The 18,812-nt window shown below is 50.6% G+C and overlaps 1 protein-coding gene across 1 annotated transcript; it reads right to left on the reverse strand.

Annotated features, from left to right (window-relative positions):
• Window positions 1-17,388: 17,388 nt before the first annotated feature.
• On the reverse strand, window positions 17,389-18,180 carry LOC309567403 (uncharacterized protein; the record flags this gene model as incomplete). The annotated part of the gene is made up of 1 exon (XM_082272804.1): window positions 17,389-18,180. The coding sequence occupies one exon, from the start codon at window positions 18,178-18,180 to the stop codon at window positions 17,389-17,391; it is 792 nt and encodes a 263-aa protein (XP_082128930.1).
• Between the last annotated feature and the right edge of the window lie 632 nt (window positions 18,181-18,812).

The following is an 18,812-nucleotide window of genomic DNA, read 5'->3' on the forward strand; positions in this document are numbered from 1 at the left end:
GAGAGAGAGAGACCCCAAGGCTGACCACCTGATGCACAGAAGTTTTCCATCAACCTGCCTCAGCGCTGTCCTGTTAGACAGGAAGTCTTTGGCCCTTTTTCCCAGGTAAAGGAGGCGGCTCCGCCCCTTTACACGCCTTCCAGGACCTCCCATGTTTCTCCACGAGGTGGCTGATCATCTCCAAAATGGCCGCCCCCATGCTGGAGACACGAGGCTACGCCAAGATGGCGGCCCCGCGCGACCTGCGGGAAAATGGCGTCGGCCTGTGGAAGATGGCAGCGGCCTGCTGCGGCCTATGAAAGAGCTATCGGCCTATGCGGCCTGCGGGAGCCTGTGGGAGGATGGCGGCCTGCGGATGGCGGTAGTCCAGGCACAGGCATCGGCCTGTCTTGCAATCTTATCAGGTAGAATGCTCTTTGTATATGGCCATCATCACAGTATTGCCACTGACCTTAGTCATAGTCCCTTAACAGTGCCCACTATACAGTGACTTTAGATAGTCGGCTCCCAAACCAAGCCTCCTGGTCTTTTATTCACACAATCACACTCAATTGGGGGATCTGTGACCTGTGATAGGATAGAGGGGAGACCCAGGATCCTGAGCGTCCGACCATCCCAGGGAGGGGCCCGCGTCCACCAACAAATCCGTCAGGGGGAGAGGGGGGAACATTCTACTCACCATACCGGAAACCAGGCGGGCGCCAACTCTTGACAGAACCCCTCTCCACCGAAGTGGGGGGGCTATTGACCAATACGGATGCCGTGACTCAGTTTCCAACTGGTCATTGGCGTCCAGGCGAGACGTTTAACTCGCAGGGTCAGTCCCCGTCCAGTGGGACTATGTCGCGGCCGACCCAGCGTGGAGCTAGGGCCTGCACGTGCTCGCAGGCTGACTGGGGTGACCACTGGATCTCAACATCCAGCCCGTCGCCCAGTTCAGGGTACTTGCTTGAAGATCTCACAGGAACAACTGGAGAAAAAAAGCTGTCTATTAAAAAAAGTCTTTCTAAAAAAAAAATCTTGCCAGGACCAAGGATCCCAGCAAGGAACTTAGGTCCTTACTCCTAACTAGACAGAAAAAAACTGACTTCCTGTAGCAGAGAGAGAGAGAGGATATACCCTCTGGGACTGCCCCTAAGGTGTGGCCAGAACGTTTTCCTTCCGTCTAGTGTCCTACTCCTGTAGAGGGCAGTATAACCCAATGTGTTATTAATCAAGAGGACTGCGTCTGTCAATGAGCGACAGAGAAACGGTGGCACAGCACCTTGCAAATTAAAAAAATATATATATTTTATAGTTGCCTGACAGTGAGTGTCAGGTCCACAGACTGTACTGTACCCACTGCCCAACACTCATATAGGGTGGCACAGCACCTTGCATGCATAGTACCACAAATCTAAAAAAAATCACAGGCAGAGGCAGGCCACCCCTCAGGGGCCGTCGTGGTCATGGTGCTGTGATGCCAATAATTGGCCCTAGAATAATGCCCAGTGTTCAGAAGCCACGTACCCTGAACTCAAAAAATTCTGAGGACATAGTTGACTGGCTTACACAGGACACCCAATCTTCTACAGCTTCCGCTCGGAACCTTGATGCACCATCCTCCTCCAGCTCAGCTTCGGGCACCTCTCAATTTACCACTCGCCCGCCCGCCGGCACCGGCACCAACACTAGCACCACAGCTGCTTCACTTGATCTGTCAGAGGAGTTATTTACACATCAGTTGGAAGAAATAAGTGATGCGCAACCATTAGTGCCAGAGGATGTAGATAACGGGGATATGTCTCAGTCAGGCAGCATTATACACATGGACGTACATTGTGATGATGATGATGTTGTACCTGCTGCTGCTGCTGCCTTTGCTGAGTTGTCAAGTGAAGCGGCTGATGATGACGATGTGTCCATGGATGTCACCTGGGTGCCTGCTCAAAGAGAAGAAGAAGAGGGGGAAAGCTCAGATGGGGAGACGGAGAGGAGGAGGAGACGAGTTGGAAGCAGGGGGAGGTCATCGCAAGGAGCTAGTGGTACAGTCAGACAGCATGTATCGGCACCCGGGGTCAGCCAGACAGCACGCCAATCAACGCAAGCTGTTGCCACCACCAGAATGCCGTCATTGCAAAGCTCAGCAGTGTGGCATTTTTTTTGTGTGTCTGCCTCTGATAGCGATGCCATTTGCAACCTGTGCCAAAAGAAACTGAGTCGTGGGAAGTCCAACACCCACCTAGGTACAACTGCTTTGCGAAGGCACATGATCTCACATCACAAACGCCTATGAGATCAACACATGAGTACAAGCAGCACACAAACTCAAAGCCACCATCCTCCTCCTGGTCCAGCATCTTCAGTCACATCAACCACTGCTGTCCTTCTTGCCCCCTATCAACAACCCGCCACTCCGCCTCTCACCAGTTCCTGCTCATCTGCCCACAGTCAGGTGTCTATCAAGGAAATGTTTGAGCGTAAGAAGCCAATGTCACAGAGTCACCCCCTTGCCCGGCATCTGAAAGCTGGCTTGTCGGAACTCTTAGCCCGCCAGCTTTTACCATACAAGCTGGTGGAGTCTGAGGCCTTCAAAAAATTTGTCGCTATTGGGACACCGCAGTGGAAGGTACCCGGCCGAAAAAAATTTTCACAAAAGGCAATCCCCAACCTGTACTCTATTGTGGAAAAGGAAGTCATGTCATGTCTGGCACACAGTGTTGGGGCAAGGGTCCATCTAACCACTGATACCTGGTATGCAAAGCACGGTCAGGGCAGGTATATCACTTACACTGCGCATGGGGTAAACCTGCTGGCGGCTGCCAAGCATGGAATGCGTGGCTCTGCAGAGGAGTTGGTGACACCGCCACGACTTGCAGGCAGGCCTGCTGCCACCTCCTCTACTCCTCCTACTCCATCCTCTTTGCTAACCTCGGCTGAGTCCTCTTCTGCTGTTGCGTCTTGCTCCACACCAACTGCACCCCCCAGATCCCCAGGGGCTATTCCACATGCCGGATATGACAGTGTCACGCCGTCTTGGGGTTGGCTTGCCTGAAAGCAGAGAGTCACACCGGACCAGCACTACTGTCTACCCTGAACACACAGGTGGATCAGTGGCTGACCCCGCACCAACTGGAGATCGGCAAAGTGGTGTGTGACAACGGAAGCAATTTGTTGGCGGCATTGAATTTGGGCAAGTTGACACATGTACCGTGCATGGCACATGTGTTGAATCTGATTGTACAACACTTTGTGCATAAGTAGCCAGGCTTACAGGACGTCCTCAAGCAGGCCAGGAAGATGTGTGGCCATTTTTAGGCTTTCCTACACGGCCATGGCGCACTTTTCAGATATTCAGCGGCGAAACAACATGCCAGTGAAGCGCTTGATTTGCGACAGCCCGACATGTTGGAATTCAACACTCCTAATGTTCGACCGCCTGCTCCAACAAGAAAAAGCTGTCAACGAGTATTTGTATGACCGGGGGGGGTGCTAGGACAGCCTCTGCAGAGCTGGGTATTTTCTTGCCACGTTACTGGACGCTCATGCGCAATGCCTGTAGGCTCATGCGTCCTTTTGAGGAGGTGACAAACCTAGTCAGTCGCACCGAAGGCACCATCAGCGACATCATCCCATATGTTTTCTTCCTGGAGCGTGCCCTGCGAAGAGTGCTGGATCAGGCCATAGATGAGCGTGAAGAGGAAGAGTTGTCACCATCACCACCAGAAACAGCCTTATCATCGCTTGCTGGACCTGTGGCAACGCTGGAAGAGGAGTCTGAGGAAGAGGAGTCAGAGGAGGAATGTGGCTTTGAGGAGGAGGAACACCAACCACAGCAGGCATCCCAGGGTGCTCGTTGTCACCTATCTGGTACCCGTGGTGTTGTACGTGGCTGGAGGGAAGAACAGACCTTCAATGAGATCAGTGAGGACAAGGAATTGGACATGAGTAGCTCGGCATCCAACCTTGTGCAAATGGGGTCTTTCATGCTGTCATGCCTTTTGAGGGACCCTCGTATAAAAAGGCTGAAAGAGAACGACCTGTACTGGGTGGCCACGCTACTAGACCCCCGGTATAAGCAGAAAGTGTCTGAAATGTTACCGAATTACCGGCAGTTGCAAAGGATGCAGCAGTTACAAAACAAGTTAAAAAGTATGCTTTACACAGCGTATAAGGGTGATGTCACAGCACAACGGGAATCTAACAGGGGAAGAGGTGAAAGTAATCCTCCTCCTACTACAACCACGCCGGCAAGGAGAGGACGCTTTACAGACATGTTGTTGATGGAGGACATGCAGAGCTTTTTAAGTCCCTACGCATCACCACAGCCCTTCAGGGTCCACCTTCAGAGAACGACTCGACCGACAGGTAGCAGACTACCTTGCCTTAACTGCAGATATCGACACTCTGAAGAGCGATGAACCTGTCCTGCCCCGCTTCAAGTGTCCTGTCAGAAAGGACCTTCAGCGCAGCAGGAGGTATTGTCACTGAGAAGAGAAGTCGTCTAGGTCAAAAAAGTCTAGATTACCTCACCTTTATTAAGATGAATGAGGCATGGATCCCGAAGGGAATGACAGTGGGGGATGCATTTGACTAAAAAAGGCCTGATGAGATGCCTTGAGCTAAAAATGGTCCACACGCTGCTGTATTTAATCTCTGCATGCCGGATGACTTACGTGACTTCTCCGCCACCAACTACGGTTCAAGCCGCAATGTTTTAGTGAACTTTCTGCCTGAAAAACTTCAATTTTTCTGGCCGCTGGCAGCTGCAACAATACCTACTTTTTCAGGCATGTGTACATGCTTAATTTTTCTGGCCTCTGGTGCTACACTGTGGCTGCAAAAAACAAAAAAACGCCCATACATGTGTCAATTCCCCTTCGTGATCGTTACCTTGTTGTGGTGAAGGGGCTTGCTTATCACAAGCGTTCACCTCTAGGAGTGTGCTGGCAATGTTGGCACACCCCAGATGATAAGGTCGTTGCTTCATTATGAACAGACCAAAAGCGATCCGCTGGATAATTTTTCATAGAAAATACATTAATTTTCTTTATGATCATCTTGGGTGATCATTAAAGCCTACTAGGCCAACAATGGGCCCACACTGCAGAATCATTGTTTTCTGGGTCACTTAATTGTCACTGAACTACCTCAGCACGACCATAAGCTTTGAAAAACCGCCATCGCCTGCAATCTCCCAAACGTGCGCATGAGCACAGTCATCACTACAGCAAGATTGACGCATAGAGGAATAAAATTTATGTCATGAGTGTGTCAACTATTGACAACTCTTTGCAGTTGTCTAAAATCTATTCGATACACGTCCCCTGATAGGGGACGTAACCGGGATTAAACTGATAAGAATAGTACCACTTAACACACCACTCATATAGGATGGCACAGTACATTGCACGGCGCACGCGCAGTGCCCAAAATTGGAAGTAAGAGGACAGACCAACCATCTTTTTCCATCTCCCGGTTACTAAAATCTATTCCGTACACCGGCCCCTGATAGGGGACGTAACGTAACAGGGTTTAAACTGATAAGAACAGATTTTTTTAATTAAAAAAAAAAAAGAGTACAGCCTCTGCGAAGCTGGGTATTTTTTGGCCGTGTTACTGAATGCTCATGCACAATGGCTGTAGGCTCATGCGTCCTTTTGCGGAGGTGACAAACCTGGTCAGTCAAACCCAAGGCAACATCATTGACCTCATCCCATATGTGTTTTTTCTGGAGCGTGCTCTGCGAAGAGTACTGGATCAGGCCGTAGATGCGCCTGAAGAGGAAGAGCTGTGGTCCCCATCACCACCAGAAGCAGCCTTGTCGTTGTCGATTGCTGGACCTGTGGCAACGCAGAGAGAGGAGTCTGAAGAAGAGAAGTCAGAGGAGGAAGGTGGCTTTGAGGAGGTGGAAGACCAATCACAGCAGGCATCCCAGGGGGCTTGTTGTCACCTTTCGGGGACCCTTGGTGTTGTACGTGGCTGGGTGGAGGAAGAAACCTTCAATGACGTCAGTGAGGACAAGGAACGGGACATGGCTAGCTTGGTATCCAACCTTGTGCAAATGGGGAGTTTGCGGTTGTACAAATGGACTGACTGACTGTTAAACGGGGAGTTTGGTCTGTCAGAATTTGGTCTGTCACTGTTAAGCGGGCGTAACCCTTACACTACCTGATTGATACAACATCATACCTGATCGTATACACACACTGAATGTTTTAAAGCACGTTATTCCAAACAATTTAGGAATATTAGGAGATTTATGCCCTTTATGGATTAAAACCCGACTCTGCGTCAACTACGTAATTTTCCATGGGAGTTTTGCCATTGATCCCCCTCCGGCATGCCAAAGTCCAGGTGTTAGTCCCCTTGAAACAACTTTTCCATCACTATTGTGGCCAGAAAGAGTCCCTGTGGGTATTAAAATTCGCCTGCCTATTGAAGTCTATGGCGTTTCGCCCGGTTCGCGCACATTCGCGGAGGTTCGCCGTTCGCGAACGGCAAATTTTAGGTTCGCGACATCACTACTGTAGAACCTTATAAAGTTCAGGAGATGCATAAAAGTTTTCCGTTGTTACACAATAGCCCTGATTTAGCAATTGCTCAATTAGTGAAAGCACAGAAGATGTTGCCATTCCATAATTGCTGTATTTTTCATCAAATTTTGTTCCTTTTCCAGTGTATATCACTGAATTCCAAATGTAGCCCATTGACGATTCGCATAGCATGTAGGATTTTTACGCCAAATCGTGCCCTCTTTGATGCAATGTATTGCACCCAGCTGAGCCTTCCCTTGTAGGCCATTAGACTTTCATCTATGCTGGGCACCGCTCCTCAGGAAGGATGTGCTGGAACTGGAGAGAGTCCAGAGAAGGGCAACAAAGCTAATAAAGCGACTGGAGGATCACAGCTCTGAGAAAAGACTACAAGCATTGAACTTATTCTCTCTGGAGAAGAGACACTTGAGAGGAGATATGATATCAATGTACAAATACAGTACTGGTGACAAACTATTCAGTGAAAGGGAATATAAAAGGACTCACGGCCATTTGGTAAAATGAGAAGAAAAGCAGTTCAACCTAAATTGCCTAAAGCAGGGGTGTCAAACTCAATTTCATCATGGGCCACATCAGCAATGCGTTTGCCCTCAAAGGGCCGGTTGTAGCTGGGTTGCATCAGCAATGCATTTGCCATCAAAGGGCCAGTTGTAGCTGGGTTGCATTATGTACACGGTGCAGAGTTCAGTATTACCTCAGGATTATTCTACGTACAGAGTGAAGGGTTCAGCAGCTCACTATGTACAGATGTCAGGGGTGCGCTACATACAGAGAGCAGGGTTCAGGGGTCCGCCATATACAGAGTGCAGGGTTCAGAGGTGTGCACTACGTACAGAGAGCAGGGTTCAGAGGTGTGCGCTACGTACAGAGAGCAGGGTTCAGGGGTCCGCTACGTACAGAGAGCAGGGTTCAGTGGTCCGCTACGTACAGAGTGCAGGGTTCAGGGGTCTGCTACGTACAGAGAGCAGGGTTAAGGGGTCCGCTACGTACAGAGAGAAGGGTTCAGGGGTCTGCTATGTACAGAGAGCAGGGTTCAGGGCAGGGGCGTAACTACAGGGGTTGCAGGGGTTGCTTGCATCGGGGCCCTGAAGGCTCTAGTTACGCCTCTGGTTCAGGGGTGTGCGCTACGTACAGAGAGCATGGTTCAGGGGTCCGCTATGTACAGAGAGCAGGGTTCAGTGGTCCGCTACGTACAGAGAGCAGGGTTCAGGGGTCCGCAACGTACAGAGAGCAGGGTTCAGGGGTCCGCTACGTACAGAGAGAAGGGTTCAGGGGTCCACTATGTACAGAGTGCAGGGGTCAGCAGCACGTTATGTACAGAGGGCAGGGGTGCGCTACGTACAGAGAGCAGGGTTCAGGGGTCTACTATGTACAGAGAGCAGGGTTCAGGGGTCTACTATGTACAGAGTGCAGGGTTCAGAGGTGCGCTGTGCCCACTGGTGCAACATCTCATTTCCACTGCTGATCCTGGGTTCGGACATCTGCACCCAGCACTTTGCCCCATCCCCCCCACCTATAAACACATCTTTCTATAAACCTCTTTAGCTCTCCTCCCTCCCCCCCACCTTCCAAAGAAAACCACACATCTGTACTCTCTCCTACCTGATTTAAGATGGCATTTACAGAATGCTTTCATGGCCACTACTGCTACAAGTCCTCAAAATCCTGCCCTCAAGATGCAGCTGCTTGATGCAGATTAGAACACACAGCCACTGGAGCCGCCAGGTACCTCTGCCACTGACAGACTATGCTGAATCAACAGCGCATGCGCTCAGCTACACACAGCCAGGGAGAGGAGGAGGAGGAGAGTGCAGGAGAGTGTGTTTACTCCTGTTGCCAAGGAGACTTGTTCCGTGACAGCAGAAAGCAGCTGGCGGCTGGGGGCCGCTCCTCGGGCAACATCACAATACCCGGCGGGCCGGATTCAGCCCACGGGCCTTTTGTTTGCCACCTGTGGCCTAAAGGGTTCTATACCATCAGAGCGGTAAGGATGTGGAATTCTCTTCCACAAGCGGTGCAAAACTATTAGATGGGCACCTTAACGACCACAACATACAGGGGTATACAATGTACTATTGACATAGTAACTTATACACCCACTCATCATAGGTTGAACTGGATGGACTGGTGTCTTTTTTCAACCTCACTAACTATGTAACTATGAAAACCTCCAGATTTTTAGAGAAATTTTTAAGTACGTTCATTTTTCACCATTTTGCAAAAAAGGCGCAATGTAAAATTTACAAAGATTTGTTATTTATTAACTCAACACAGGATAAGACTTTATATTTAGTAGGAATTCAGCAGGAATTTTGTAAAATTAGCTGTGTTTTTATCTGCCAGTAATGCTTTTAGTGTATTTTTTACAAAAATATTGCTTTGATAAACATCTGCGCAAATTCTGTGTGGCCTAAAAAATCAGTAGCACCTTCTTTTTATTCTAGACCTCGTATGCTTTCAGAAAATGTATAGTTTTGTAGATCTTTCACAAATTCTGAAAGCTGTAGGAGAAAAATGAAAACCTTCAGATTTTTAGAGAAATTTGGATATTTACACTTTTGCGTCTGTTCGATTTTCAATATTTTGCAAAAGGCGCAAATTTAAAGTAACAAATATTTGTAATTTATTACCTTAATACAGTTTAACCACTTAAGCCCCGGAGGATTTGGCTGCTAAAAGACCAGGGGGTATTTTGCGATTCGGCACTGCGTGATTTTAACGGACAATTGCGCGGCCGTGCGACGCTGTATCTAAACGAATTTGGCGTCCTTTTTTTCCCACAAACAGAGATTTCTTTTGGTAGTATTTGATCACCTGTGCGATTTTTATTTTTTGCGCTATAAACAAAGAGCGTCAATTTTGCAAAAATAAGAATATTTTTCAAATTTTTTTATATGAAATTCCCCCCCAAAAAAATGTAAAAATCAAAATTTTTTAACATTTTCGGCCAATTTGTTTTATGCTACCTATGTTTGGTAAAAAAAATCGCAAAAAGCGTATTTTTATTGGTTTGCGCAAAAGTTATCGCGTTTACTAACAGGGAAAGATTTTTGTCATTTTTGTTGTTTTTTTTTTAACGCATAATGGCGGCGATCTGCAATTTTTTTTTTGCGGTACTACGACATTGGGGCGGACAGATCGGACCCTTGACTGACATTTTTGACACTTTTGGGGTTACCAGTGACATTTCTACAGTAATCAGTGCTATACATATGCACTGATACTGTAAAAATACACTGGTAGTGAAGGGGTTAACTTTATTTGAGAGGGAGGGGCTGTGTGTGTCCCTAGGGGCGTGATTCTTACTGTGATTGGCTGTGGCTTGAGGTGTAGGAACACTGATCAACGGTCCTACATTGTAGAACTGTGTGATCGGTGTTTCTACACCGGGGAGAATGACAGGTGGCTTGTTTACATCGGGTCCGCCGGTCACACGCGCGCGCGCGGGGGGGGGGGTCCGTGACCGCGCGGGAGTGCGCCCTCGCTCCCCAGAGCCTCACAGGCTAGCGACGTAGACCTACGTCGCTCTGCCTGTGAGGGGCTGACTGCCGCAGTAAATATACTGTGCGCAGTCGGCAAGCGGTTAAGCTTGTATGTTTAGTAGAAATCTTGTAAAATTTGCTGTGTTTTTATCTGCAAATAATGATTTTAGTGGATTTTTAGCAACAATATTGTTTTTAATAAACATTTAAGAAAATATCTTGGGACCTTAAAAATCAGTAGCACCTTCTTTTTATTCTACTGGTCATGTGCTTTCAGAAAATATGTATGGTTTGGGGGATCTTTTACAAACTCTAAACGCTGTAAGTGAAAAATAAAAAAAAGCCAAGGAAAATTTTCAAAAATGGTCTGGCCAGCTGAGTTTAAAAGTGGAACACAGGACAGGGCCTGGCAGCGAAAGGGTTAAAAACAGGTGCTAACTGGTTGTGCAAACAGACATAAATAACTGCAGCTGCCAATAGAATGTTATTGCATTGTAGAGGCACAGTAGCCACTGCTATCTGCTGTTAATTTCAGCCGCAGAATCAGTATATCAAATAACATTTAAAAACAATTTGTTTTCTTTATACTTGAGCTATTGAGCTCCCTGGGCAAGCTGCCACTATGTGCGGCAGGATGGTCCTCCTGTGCGAACCCATGTAGGTATATGTCGGTCGCACGCCTGCAGCTAGGGGGCTACCCCCCACTCGGCAGCGGGGACTCCGATGCACTCCGATTGCCGCCTGACACCCGCGATCACTCCCCGCTGAGAGAGAAGGACTGGCAGCTGTTGTGAACACAGCTGACCCTTCTTTTCTCTGCAATGATCACAGAGCTCCTGTGATCCTTCTATATAGGATCACAGGTCTCTGTGATCATTTCACAAGCCACGCCCCCCACAGTTATACAAAAACAAGGAAGCTGATACAGTCTAAATACTCAATATATGTATATATACACATTACTTACACTATGATTTTACTTAATAGATGCATGATGTGCATCCACCCCTGAGGAAGCGAATTATACTTTTTATATGATGCAGGGCTTTTATCATGGTTTTCATGTATATGCCTATGTAGCGGCCAGAGGAGTAGGGGACTGCAATGCAGAATTCAAGTATGGTACAGCAGACAATGAGGCTGAAGCAGAAACCGGCTTTATTAACCAACAGAGTATAATGGCCGGAGAATGATGTTAACAGATTACATAGGTTTACAGCAAAGTTAACTGCAACGTGATACATAAAATGGCGCTCCCGCCAACGCACACACAGGAATACAGGCTACTCTGCTATATGATCCTATCTGATTCCCGCTAACCGGGACACGTTGCTGCAACGCTCTGTCTACAGAAACCTACTCTATGCCCTGCTACAGGTTAGCACCGGTGCACACTCACAGTTCTGTAGGTACAGCTGCTTTATCTCAGTCTCCGTGATGGTGGATGCAGTAAGGTCTCTGGATCTGTTCCTTGCTGTCTGTAGCTGCAGTCTCTTATGCACTGGTCTGGGTTTCTTTGCAGGTTGTTTATCTTGTTCTGTCACTTGGAGGTCACTGCAGTCTGGCCCCTTGCTCTGTAATTTGCTTGAGGTGCTCTGGGATGTTCTCTCCTCTCTTTCTCTGGTTCTCAGCTGCAGTCCGTAGTACCACAGTTCAGCGCTGTCTCCTCTGGCAAGATCCTGTTGCTCTGTCCCTGGATTATACAGTCTAGATGCCCCCTCAAGGCCACAGCATACCGTCCCTTTTCTCAGCTCAGCACAGCCATCGAGACACGACACCACACCATCCCAGGAACTTCCTGCTTCCTCTTCCTGTCCAGAAAGATTCCCTCACTTAAAGCAACAACAACAACTGTGGATTATTCTCAGGATCCTTGAGGCAAACTCCTCATTTTCCACCCGTACTTCGTAGACCGGGCCATTGGGGTACACTCTCCTGATCACTTTGTAAGGTTGTACCTCCCAACGCTCACTCAACTTGCCTCTGGGACGTTTCTCCCGCACCAGTACCCGGTCTCCAGGTTGCAGCGGAACCTCCTGGAGGGGAGGACGGTTAGTATGAGTTCTCTCTTGCAAACGCTGGCCTGCTAACCGGCGGATGGTCTGGAGCCGCTGACGGTGTTCTTTCAACCATGAGGTGGTCGATCGTTCTATTAAGTCCTGTGGTTGTTCTAAATTCAGTTCAACAATTTCCCGGCCAGCTCTGCCGAACAATAGCATGTATGGAGTATACCCGGTTGTGTTGTGAACCCAATTATTGTAAGCCCAGACTAATTCATGGAGGTAGTCTGGCCAGTGCATCCTTTTGTCTTCCTCTAATGTCCTCAACATCTGAAGCAAGGTCCGGTTGAAGCGCTCGCAGGCCCCATTCCCTTGGGGATGATATGGAGTTGTCCTGGATTTTTCAATGCCATACAGTCGATGTAGCTCCTCCATCACTTTCCCTTGAAAGCACGCTCCTTGATCTGAATGGATCCGCTTCGGACACCCGTAGACTCGGATGAAATCTTGACAGATGGCCCGAGCTGCAGACTCTCGAGTTGGGGTGACCACTGCAAATTTAGAGAAGTGGTCAATCATGAACAGGCAGTATTGTGGACCTCTGGCGGATTGTCCCACGAGAAGATAATCTATCATCAATACTTCCAGCGGTTCTTTGGTCTGTATGGGCTGCATGGGTGCCCTCTGTTCGATGCTTTTGGTGAGTTCACACATTCGACACTGTCGGCAGACTTCCTCAACCGTGGTCTCCAGTCGTGGACAATATACATAGCGTTGCAGCCACTGGAAGGTCTTAACTGGCCCGAAGTGCGCTCCAAATTCATGAGCCTCCTTGGCTACCTCTCGTGCCATGCTTCTGGGTATTACTACCTGCCACCTTGCCTCTATATCAGCAGGCTGCTGCCACTTGCGGTACAAAACAGCTCCATGAACTTCCAGTCTATCCCATTGGTGTAGAATGGACTTCATCTCGGCATCAAGCTCAGTCCTTTCTTCTCTGTCAGGTTTTCTTCGCTGGGAAACCCAACCTTTCATCTGCCGCAGTCCGACATCTTCATCCTGTATTCGGCCCCATTCTTCATTGGTTCTTCCTAATGCCTTGGGTAGCACTCGGGCCTCCCCACTTGTCTGTGTTGCAACTGCTGGAGGTGTGAACCTGCGGAAGTCTGGAGTTTCATTCTCTTCTTTTTGTTCATCCAGATCCCCTACTGGAGTCTCAAAAGTAACCCTCGACAGACCATCGGCATTAGTGTTCTCTGTAGCAGAGCGGTAGCGCATCGAGAAGTCATACTTGGCAAGGCGAGCTGCCCAACGCTGCTCCAGGGCTCCCAGCTTGGCAGTATCCAGGGGACACTTTGACCCTTGGGCCTCCCAGCTGTTCCTCTCTGCAGCTCATTCAGAGGACCCGCTATCTTTGCGTAGTCTTTGATGAATCGCCGGTAATATCCGGTCAGACCGAGGAAAGCCTTCAACTCCCGTGTTCTGGGCGCTGGCCAATGTTGTATTGCAGCCATTTTGTCTTGAGATGGCAGCACCCCATCTTGGGACACCGTATGGCCTAGGTACTCTATCTTCCTCTTGAAGAGATGACACTTCTTTGGCTTTATTTTCAGGCCATGGGATCGCAACCGCTTGAGTACCTGTCCTAGTCGGTCTAGGTGTTCTTGAAAAGTAGCGGAGTATACAATGATATCATCCAAGTATATCAAGGTTGCTTCGAAATTCAGGTCTCCAAGACACTTCTCCATCAGCCGCTGGAAGGTGCTCGGGGCATTGGATAGCCCGAATGGCATTCTGATTGTAGGAACACATGACTAGCGTAGAACAGATGTCACTATAAAACCTGGCTAAACGGCCAACCCACGACCCACTTGCACCCTTTCACCTTTACCTTATCCCAATAATCGAGACGACACCGTAAGTGGAATAAAATTGGCCATAGCAGCCCTTTTATTAACCAATTTCAAATTAAATTAACATAAAGGAAAAACCATTCCTTAAAACAGAAACGTCAAAAAACAGTTAAAGCTTTTGTTGGTCTTTGAGGCCCCCCATTTTAATGTTCAACTAAATACTACACTGCGGGCCCATTTAAACATACTAGGCCTCCAGCCGCAAAACTCCAGCTCTGAGACAACACTCTACCCGCAGTGTACCCATGTTTCCTTCCAGTCAAACTGACCTCAACTGGAACGCACCAGTGGGTCCCGAACCATTATCTTGACTTAAAGGTTCTTGCACCTGCCAGCAAAGACCAACAAAAAGACGCCACCGCACGCCAAGGGTGAAACCTTACCCTTGAGTGCCCCTCCACACCCCCAACGCCCTCTGTATACCGTCCTGCAACCCCAGAGCCCACAGGTCAGTCTCCACGGCATTTAGGTGCACCCCATAGCCCCGCAAGTACCTCCAGGTCTCAACCTCCAACTCCAGGTGCCTAACGACCACGCCCCCATTGCGACAGACAAATTTCCCCACTGCTTTGTTAACTTTTATGCGGGCCCTGTTGACATGCTCCACCGACCTGGCCAAACGCCAGGGAGTACGGGCGATTGTCAGACCAGACGATGATCAGGTCCGGGAAGGACACACGGAGACGCAGGAAATCCAATTGTATGTCCCGTATAAGTTCCCGCATGGATCTAACCGCCAGATCATTACCCCCCACATGAAGCACCAGCCCATCCGATGCCTGCCCCACTGAGCAAATTTATAGACCTCAGGCACCACTCTGCTCCACATCATACCCGGCACCCCCAGCCAGCGGACGCAGGCTTCCTGTCTGGTAAATCCTAGCTGTCTACCACCGGGACGGACATCTGCTTGCCTGGCACCCCAAATCACATACGAGTGTCCCAATATCCAGACGAGGCACGGTTCACCTGAAAGAAACAAAACAAAAGGCAAAATAACAGCAAACCCCCCGCAGGTTCCTTGTACAAACACAGACGCACATACCAAATCCCCAACGACAATCACAACAGATGAGGACAAACATACAACGAAAACCTCTTAGAATCCCACCTACCAATGCGCTTAACCACATCCTCATCCAACCTCCGTGGCCGCCCCAATGCGGAAGGAGTGTGAGGCATAGCATTTTGCATCCAAACCCAAGACCCTCAAACACTTACGGAACACCCCGATGAATTGATATCTGGACAAGGAAGCCCCATCAGCGTGCACTAAAAATGAGCCACCCACCTGCGGCTGGACAGCCAAAAAAGCACTCGCATTGCTAACCGGGCACAAAGGCGATGCCGGCATTGCAAACAACCGGACCCGCACGCCCCTACCCAACTGATCCGTTTTGGACCGACAGAGCAAAATGTGAACTTCCTCCCCCAGGCGGACACATCCTGCGCCAACAGGCCCCCCGAAACACCCTTAGAGGGGCTCACCAATTCCCCAATCCGAAAGGCCCCAAAAAACGCCAGGCAGAACGCTGCCCGAAAAAGGAGGACTTCATAAGCAGTTAAACACAGCGTACCCAATGTAGCTGAAATATCCTGCAAGAGGGGAAAGGATACAGGGCGCCTACCGTCCTTACGGCGATGGGCCCGCCCATACCCCTTCAGAGCTTGCCGAACAACGAAGTCCTTCGTAAAATCGTAACTACCCTGCAACTTAAACAAGACGGCCAGGCCGGCCAACTTGCGAGCCACGGCAGACACCGACCCACCCTTCTCAAACTGTCGCGCCAGAAAATAAAGAACCACCCACCAAACCTCAGGATCCCCGCTATCCAGCTCTGCCAAACGCAGCACCTCCCACCACTCGAGCCATACTTTGGAATATGCTGACCACGTAGCCTCACTCACAGAACGTTGGATCCAGCCGGCGAGGACCCCAAGGCAATCTCCCACAGCCACTCGGGACACGGGACCCCTTGTTGCTCCGCCTCCGGCGCCAGCTCTTGAAACCGGTCCCACTGAAAACGAGACAAGGCGTCAGCTAACGTGTTGACCACCCCCGGAATGTGCACAGCATAAAGAAAAACGTTCAATTTAAGGCAACGCAGCAGCAATTGTCGCAGCAGCCGAACCACCGGCTGCGAGGAAGCCGAGGATCGGTTAATCACCTGTACCACTGCCATGTTATCGCAGTGCAGACGAACCCTCAAATCCCGGAATGCGTCCCCCCAAATCTCCATGGCGAGCGCCACCGGAAACAGTTCCAAAAGGACCATGTTCCGAAGGAGACCTGCCACCGACCATGACGCAGGCCAAGGCGCCGTGCTCCACCGCCCACGATAAAAAGTCCCATACCCAGTGGAACCCGCCGCGTCCATGTACAGCTCCAGGTCAAAATTGCTGACTGGCCCCGACATCCATAAAGCCCTCCCATTGTAGTCGACCAAGAAACTGTGCCACAGTCGCAGGTCCTCCCTATGGTCCTTGTTGAGGCGGATAAAGCGCGGGCGATGTTACTCCCGCCGTGGCCTCCGACAACCTCCTACAAAAAACCCGACCCATTGGCAAAATCCGGCACGCAAAGTTCAGCTTGCCCAACAACGAGTGCAAGGAGCGAAGCTGGATTTTGTGAAGGCCCAAGACAGCCTGAATCTTCGACTTGAGCCCAAAGCTTGTCCTCCGGCAGGCGACATTCCATAGCGTCTGAATCCACCACAATGCCCAAGAAGCTAAGCACCGTGGTAGGGCTGGCACAAGCGGAATCCCAAACTGAGCCGCGATGTGCTGCAACGTAGCAAGAAGCACGGCACACACGTTGGAGGAAGGCGGACCCACGCAAAGGAAATCATCCAAATAATGAATGAGGGAATTCGTCCCAGACACGTCCTGCACCACCCACTCCACAAAAGAGCTGAACGTCTCAAACAATGCGCAAGAAATGGAACAACCCATAGGGAGGCAGCGATGTACATAATAAGCCCCCTGCCACCGGCAACCCAACAGGTGAAAACTATCCGGGTGAACCGGAAGCAGCCGAAAGGCGGCTTCAATATCAGCCTTCGCCATGAGTGCCCCCCGCCCATAGCGCCGAACCCAAAACACAGCCGCATCGAAAGGCGTATAAGCCTCCATGCAGGCTGCTGAATCAATCGCATCATTCACCGACCCCCTCTTCGGGAAAGAGAGATGGTGAATGAGACGAAACTTATTGACCTCCTTTTTGGGCACCACACCCAGCGGAGAAACCACCAAATTAGGCAATGGAGGAGCGGGAAACGCTCCACCCATCCGACCCAACGCCACCTCCTTCGCTAGCTTGTCGGACACCACCGCAGTATGCTGCAGTGCGGACCGCAAATTCCGCGCATGAGGGGGAATGGTAGCCATGGAGCAAGGAATACGAAAACCATCTGAAAACCCGGCCTCTAGGAGTTGAGCCGCTGCCCTATATGGGTATCTACTTAGAAAAGGCAGCATCTTTTCCAAGATCACCGGCGTCGTCCCTTTTTTGACCAGGCTCCCCGGAGCGTCCCTTACCCCGCTTGAAACAGCGGGACAACGGATGGGCACCTCCGCAACCCGAGCATTCGTGCTTGTAGCGACAGGACCCCCCGAACTTACAGGAACCATCGTTGAATTGCCAACAGCAACCCCGCCGCTTATTGACCGACTGCCCGGGGGTAGAAGAACCGCCACCCCCCCCTGGAAAAAACTGCGGGGAAGCCCGCGCCGACGACATAAGCCGCATCCAGAGGCTAATGTCTTTGTGGTCCCAGCGCAGCGACTGTCGAATGGCCTTCCGTTGACGGAACTGCTCATCATACCGCAGCCACGCCGTACCCCCATACACCCTGTACGCCTCACCAATAGCATCCAAGTAAAAGAAGAGAGCCGAACAAGGTTCGGGGTTCTTCTCCCCAATCACACTAGCAAGAATCGCGAACGCCTGCAACCAGTTAGCGAAAGTGCGGGGGATTAACCTATACCGCCGCTTCTCCTCATTCTCCTTCTTGTTCTCCTCCGGCTTGATCCTATCCAAGTTAAATTTTTCCAGCGGCAAAAGAGTAAAGATTTCCACGTACTCACCCTTGACAATCTTCTCCCTGACCTCCGCATTCAGATGCGCACCCAACGGTCCCTCGAAGCAAACATAGACTTCGCACCTCACCGAGTCATCCAACTGGACCGTGTCCCCCTTCTTAGCACTGTCCCCAGCCGCAGCCCCCTTTTCCGACCCCCCCTGCCGCATCCCCCACCGCTGTGGAAGCGGCCTCCGGGGATGGCACGACTGCCGCGGCCTGTACGCCAACCGCCCCGTGGGCCCCAGGCGCCGGCACAAGCCCCGCCGTCACCCCCCCAGAAGCGGGCAGGACCCACGCCACCACTGGCGAGGGGCTAGCACCCCCCTGCGTGTCGAAGCGCCCGACCAGCTGCCCGCAGCCCAGACAGCAAGGAAACTAATGCCCCATCTGACCCAACAGCAGCAGGCTTACCACCCGCCAACTGGACAGATGCCACCTCCCACCTAGTGGGCAACCGCGACCCCGACGCGCTGCCCCCACCTAGACCCAACAGTTCACGTAAAGAATCACAGACAGACACAGAAGTCTCACACTCACCGGGTTGCCCAGGGGTGGTACCACCAGCCGCTGCTCCGGAAGCCCTCTCAGCTGGGCCGCTTGAAGTCGCCTCCGTGGAGGGCCATAAAGGGGGCCTGCCCCCGGATGCCCGCAAACTGTGTGGCCGTCCCGTGGAACCCCGCACACCGGTCCCGCCTCCAAATGACTTTCCGGCAGCATGCCCTGAGACTGGAGCGCCCGCCGTGGCATGACCCGTGCCCCTCTGCTGAACTGAAGCCCCGGGCCTAGTGGATCTCGGGCA

Source organism: Pelophylax lessonae, assembly GCF_965119305.1.
Source record: "Pelophylax lessonae genome assembly, chromosome: 11".
NCBI lineage: Eukaryota > Metazoa > Chordata > Amphibia > Anura > Ranidae > Pelophylax > Pelophylax lessonae.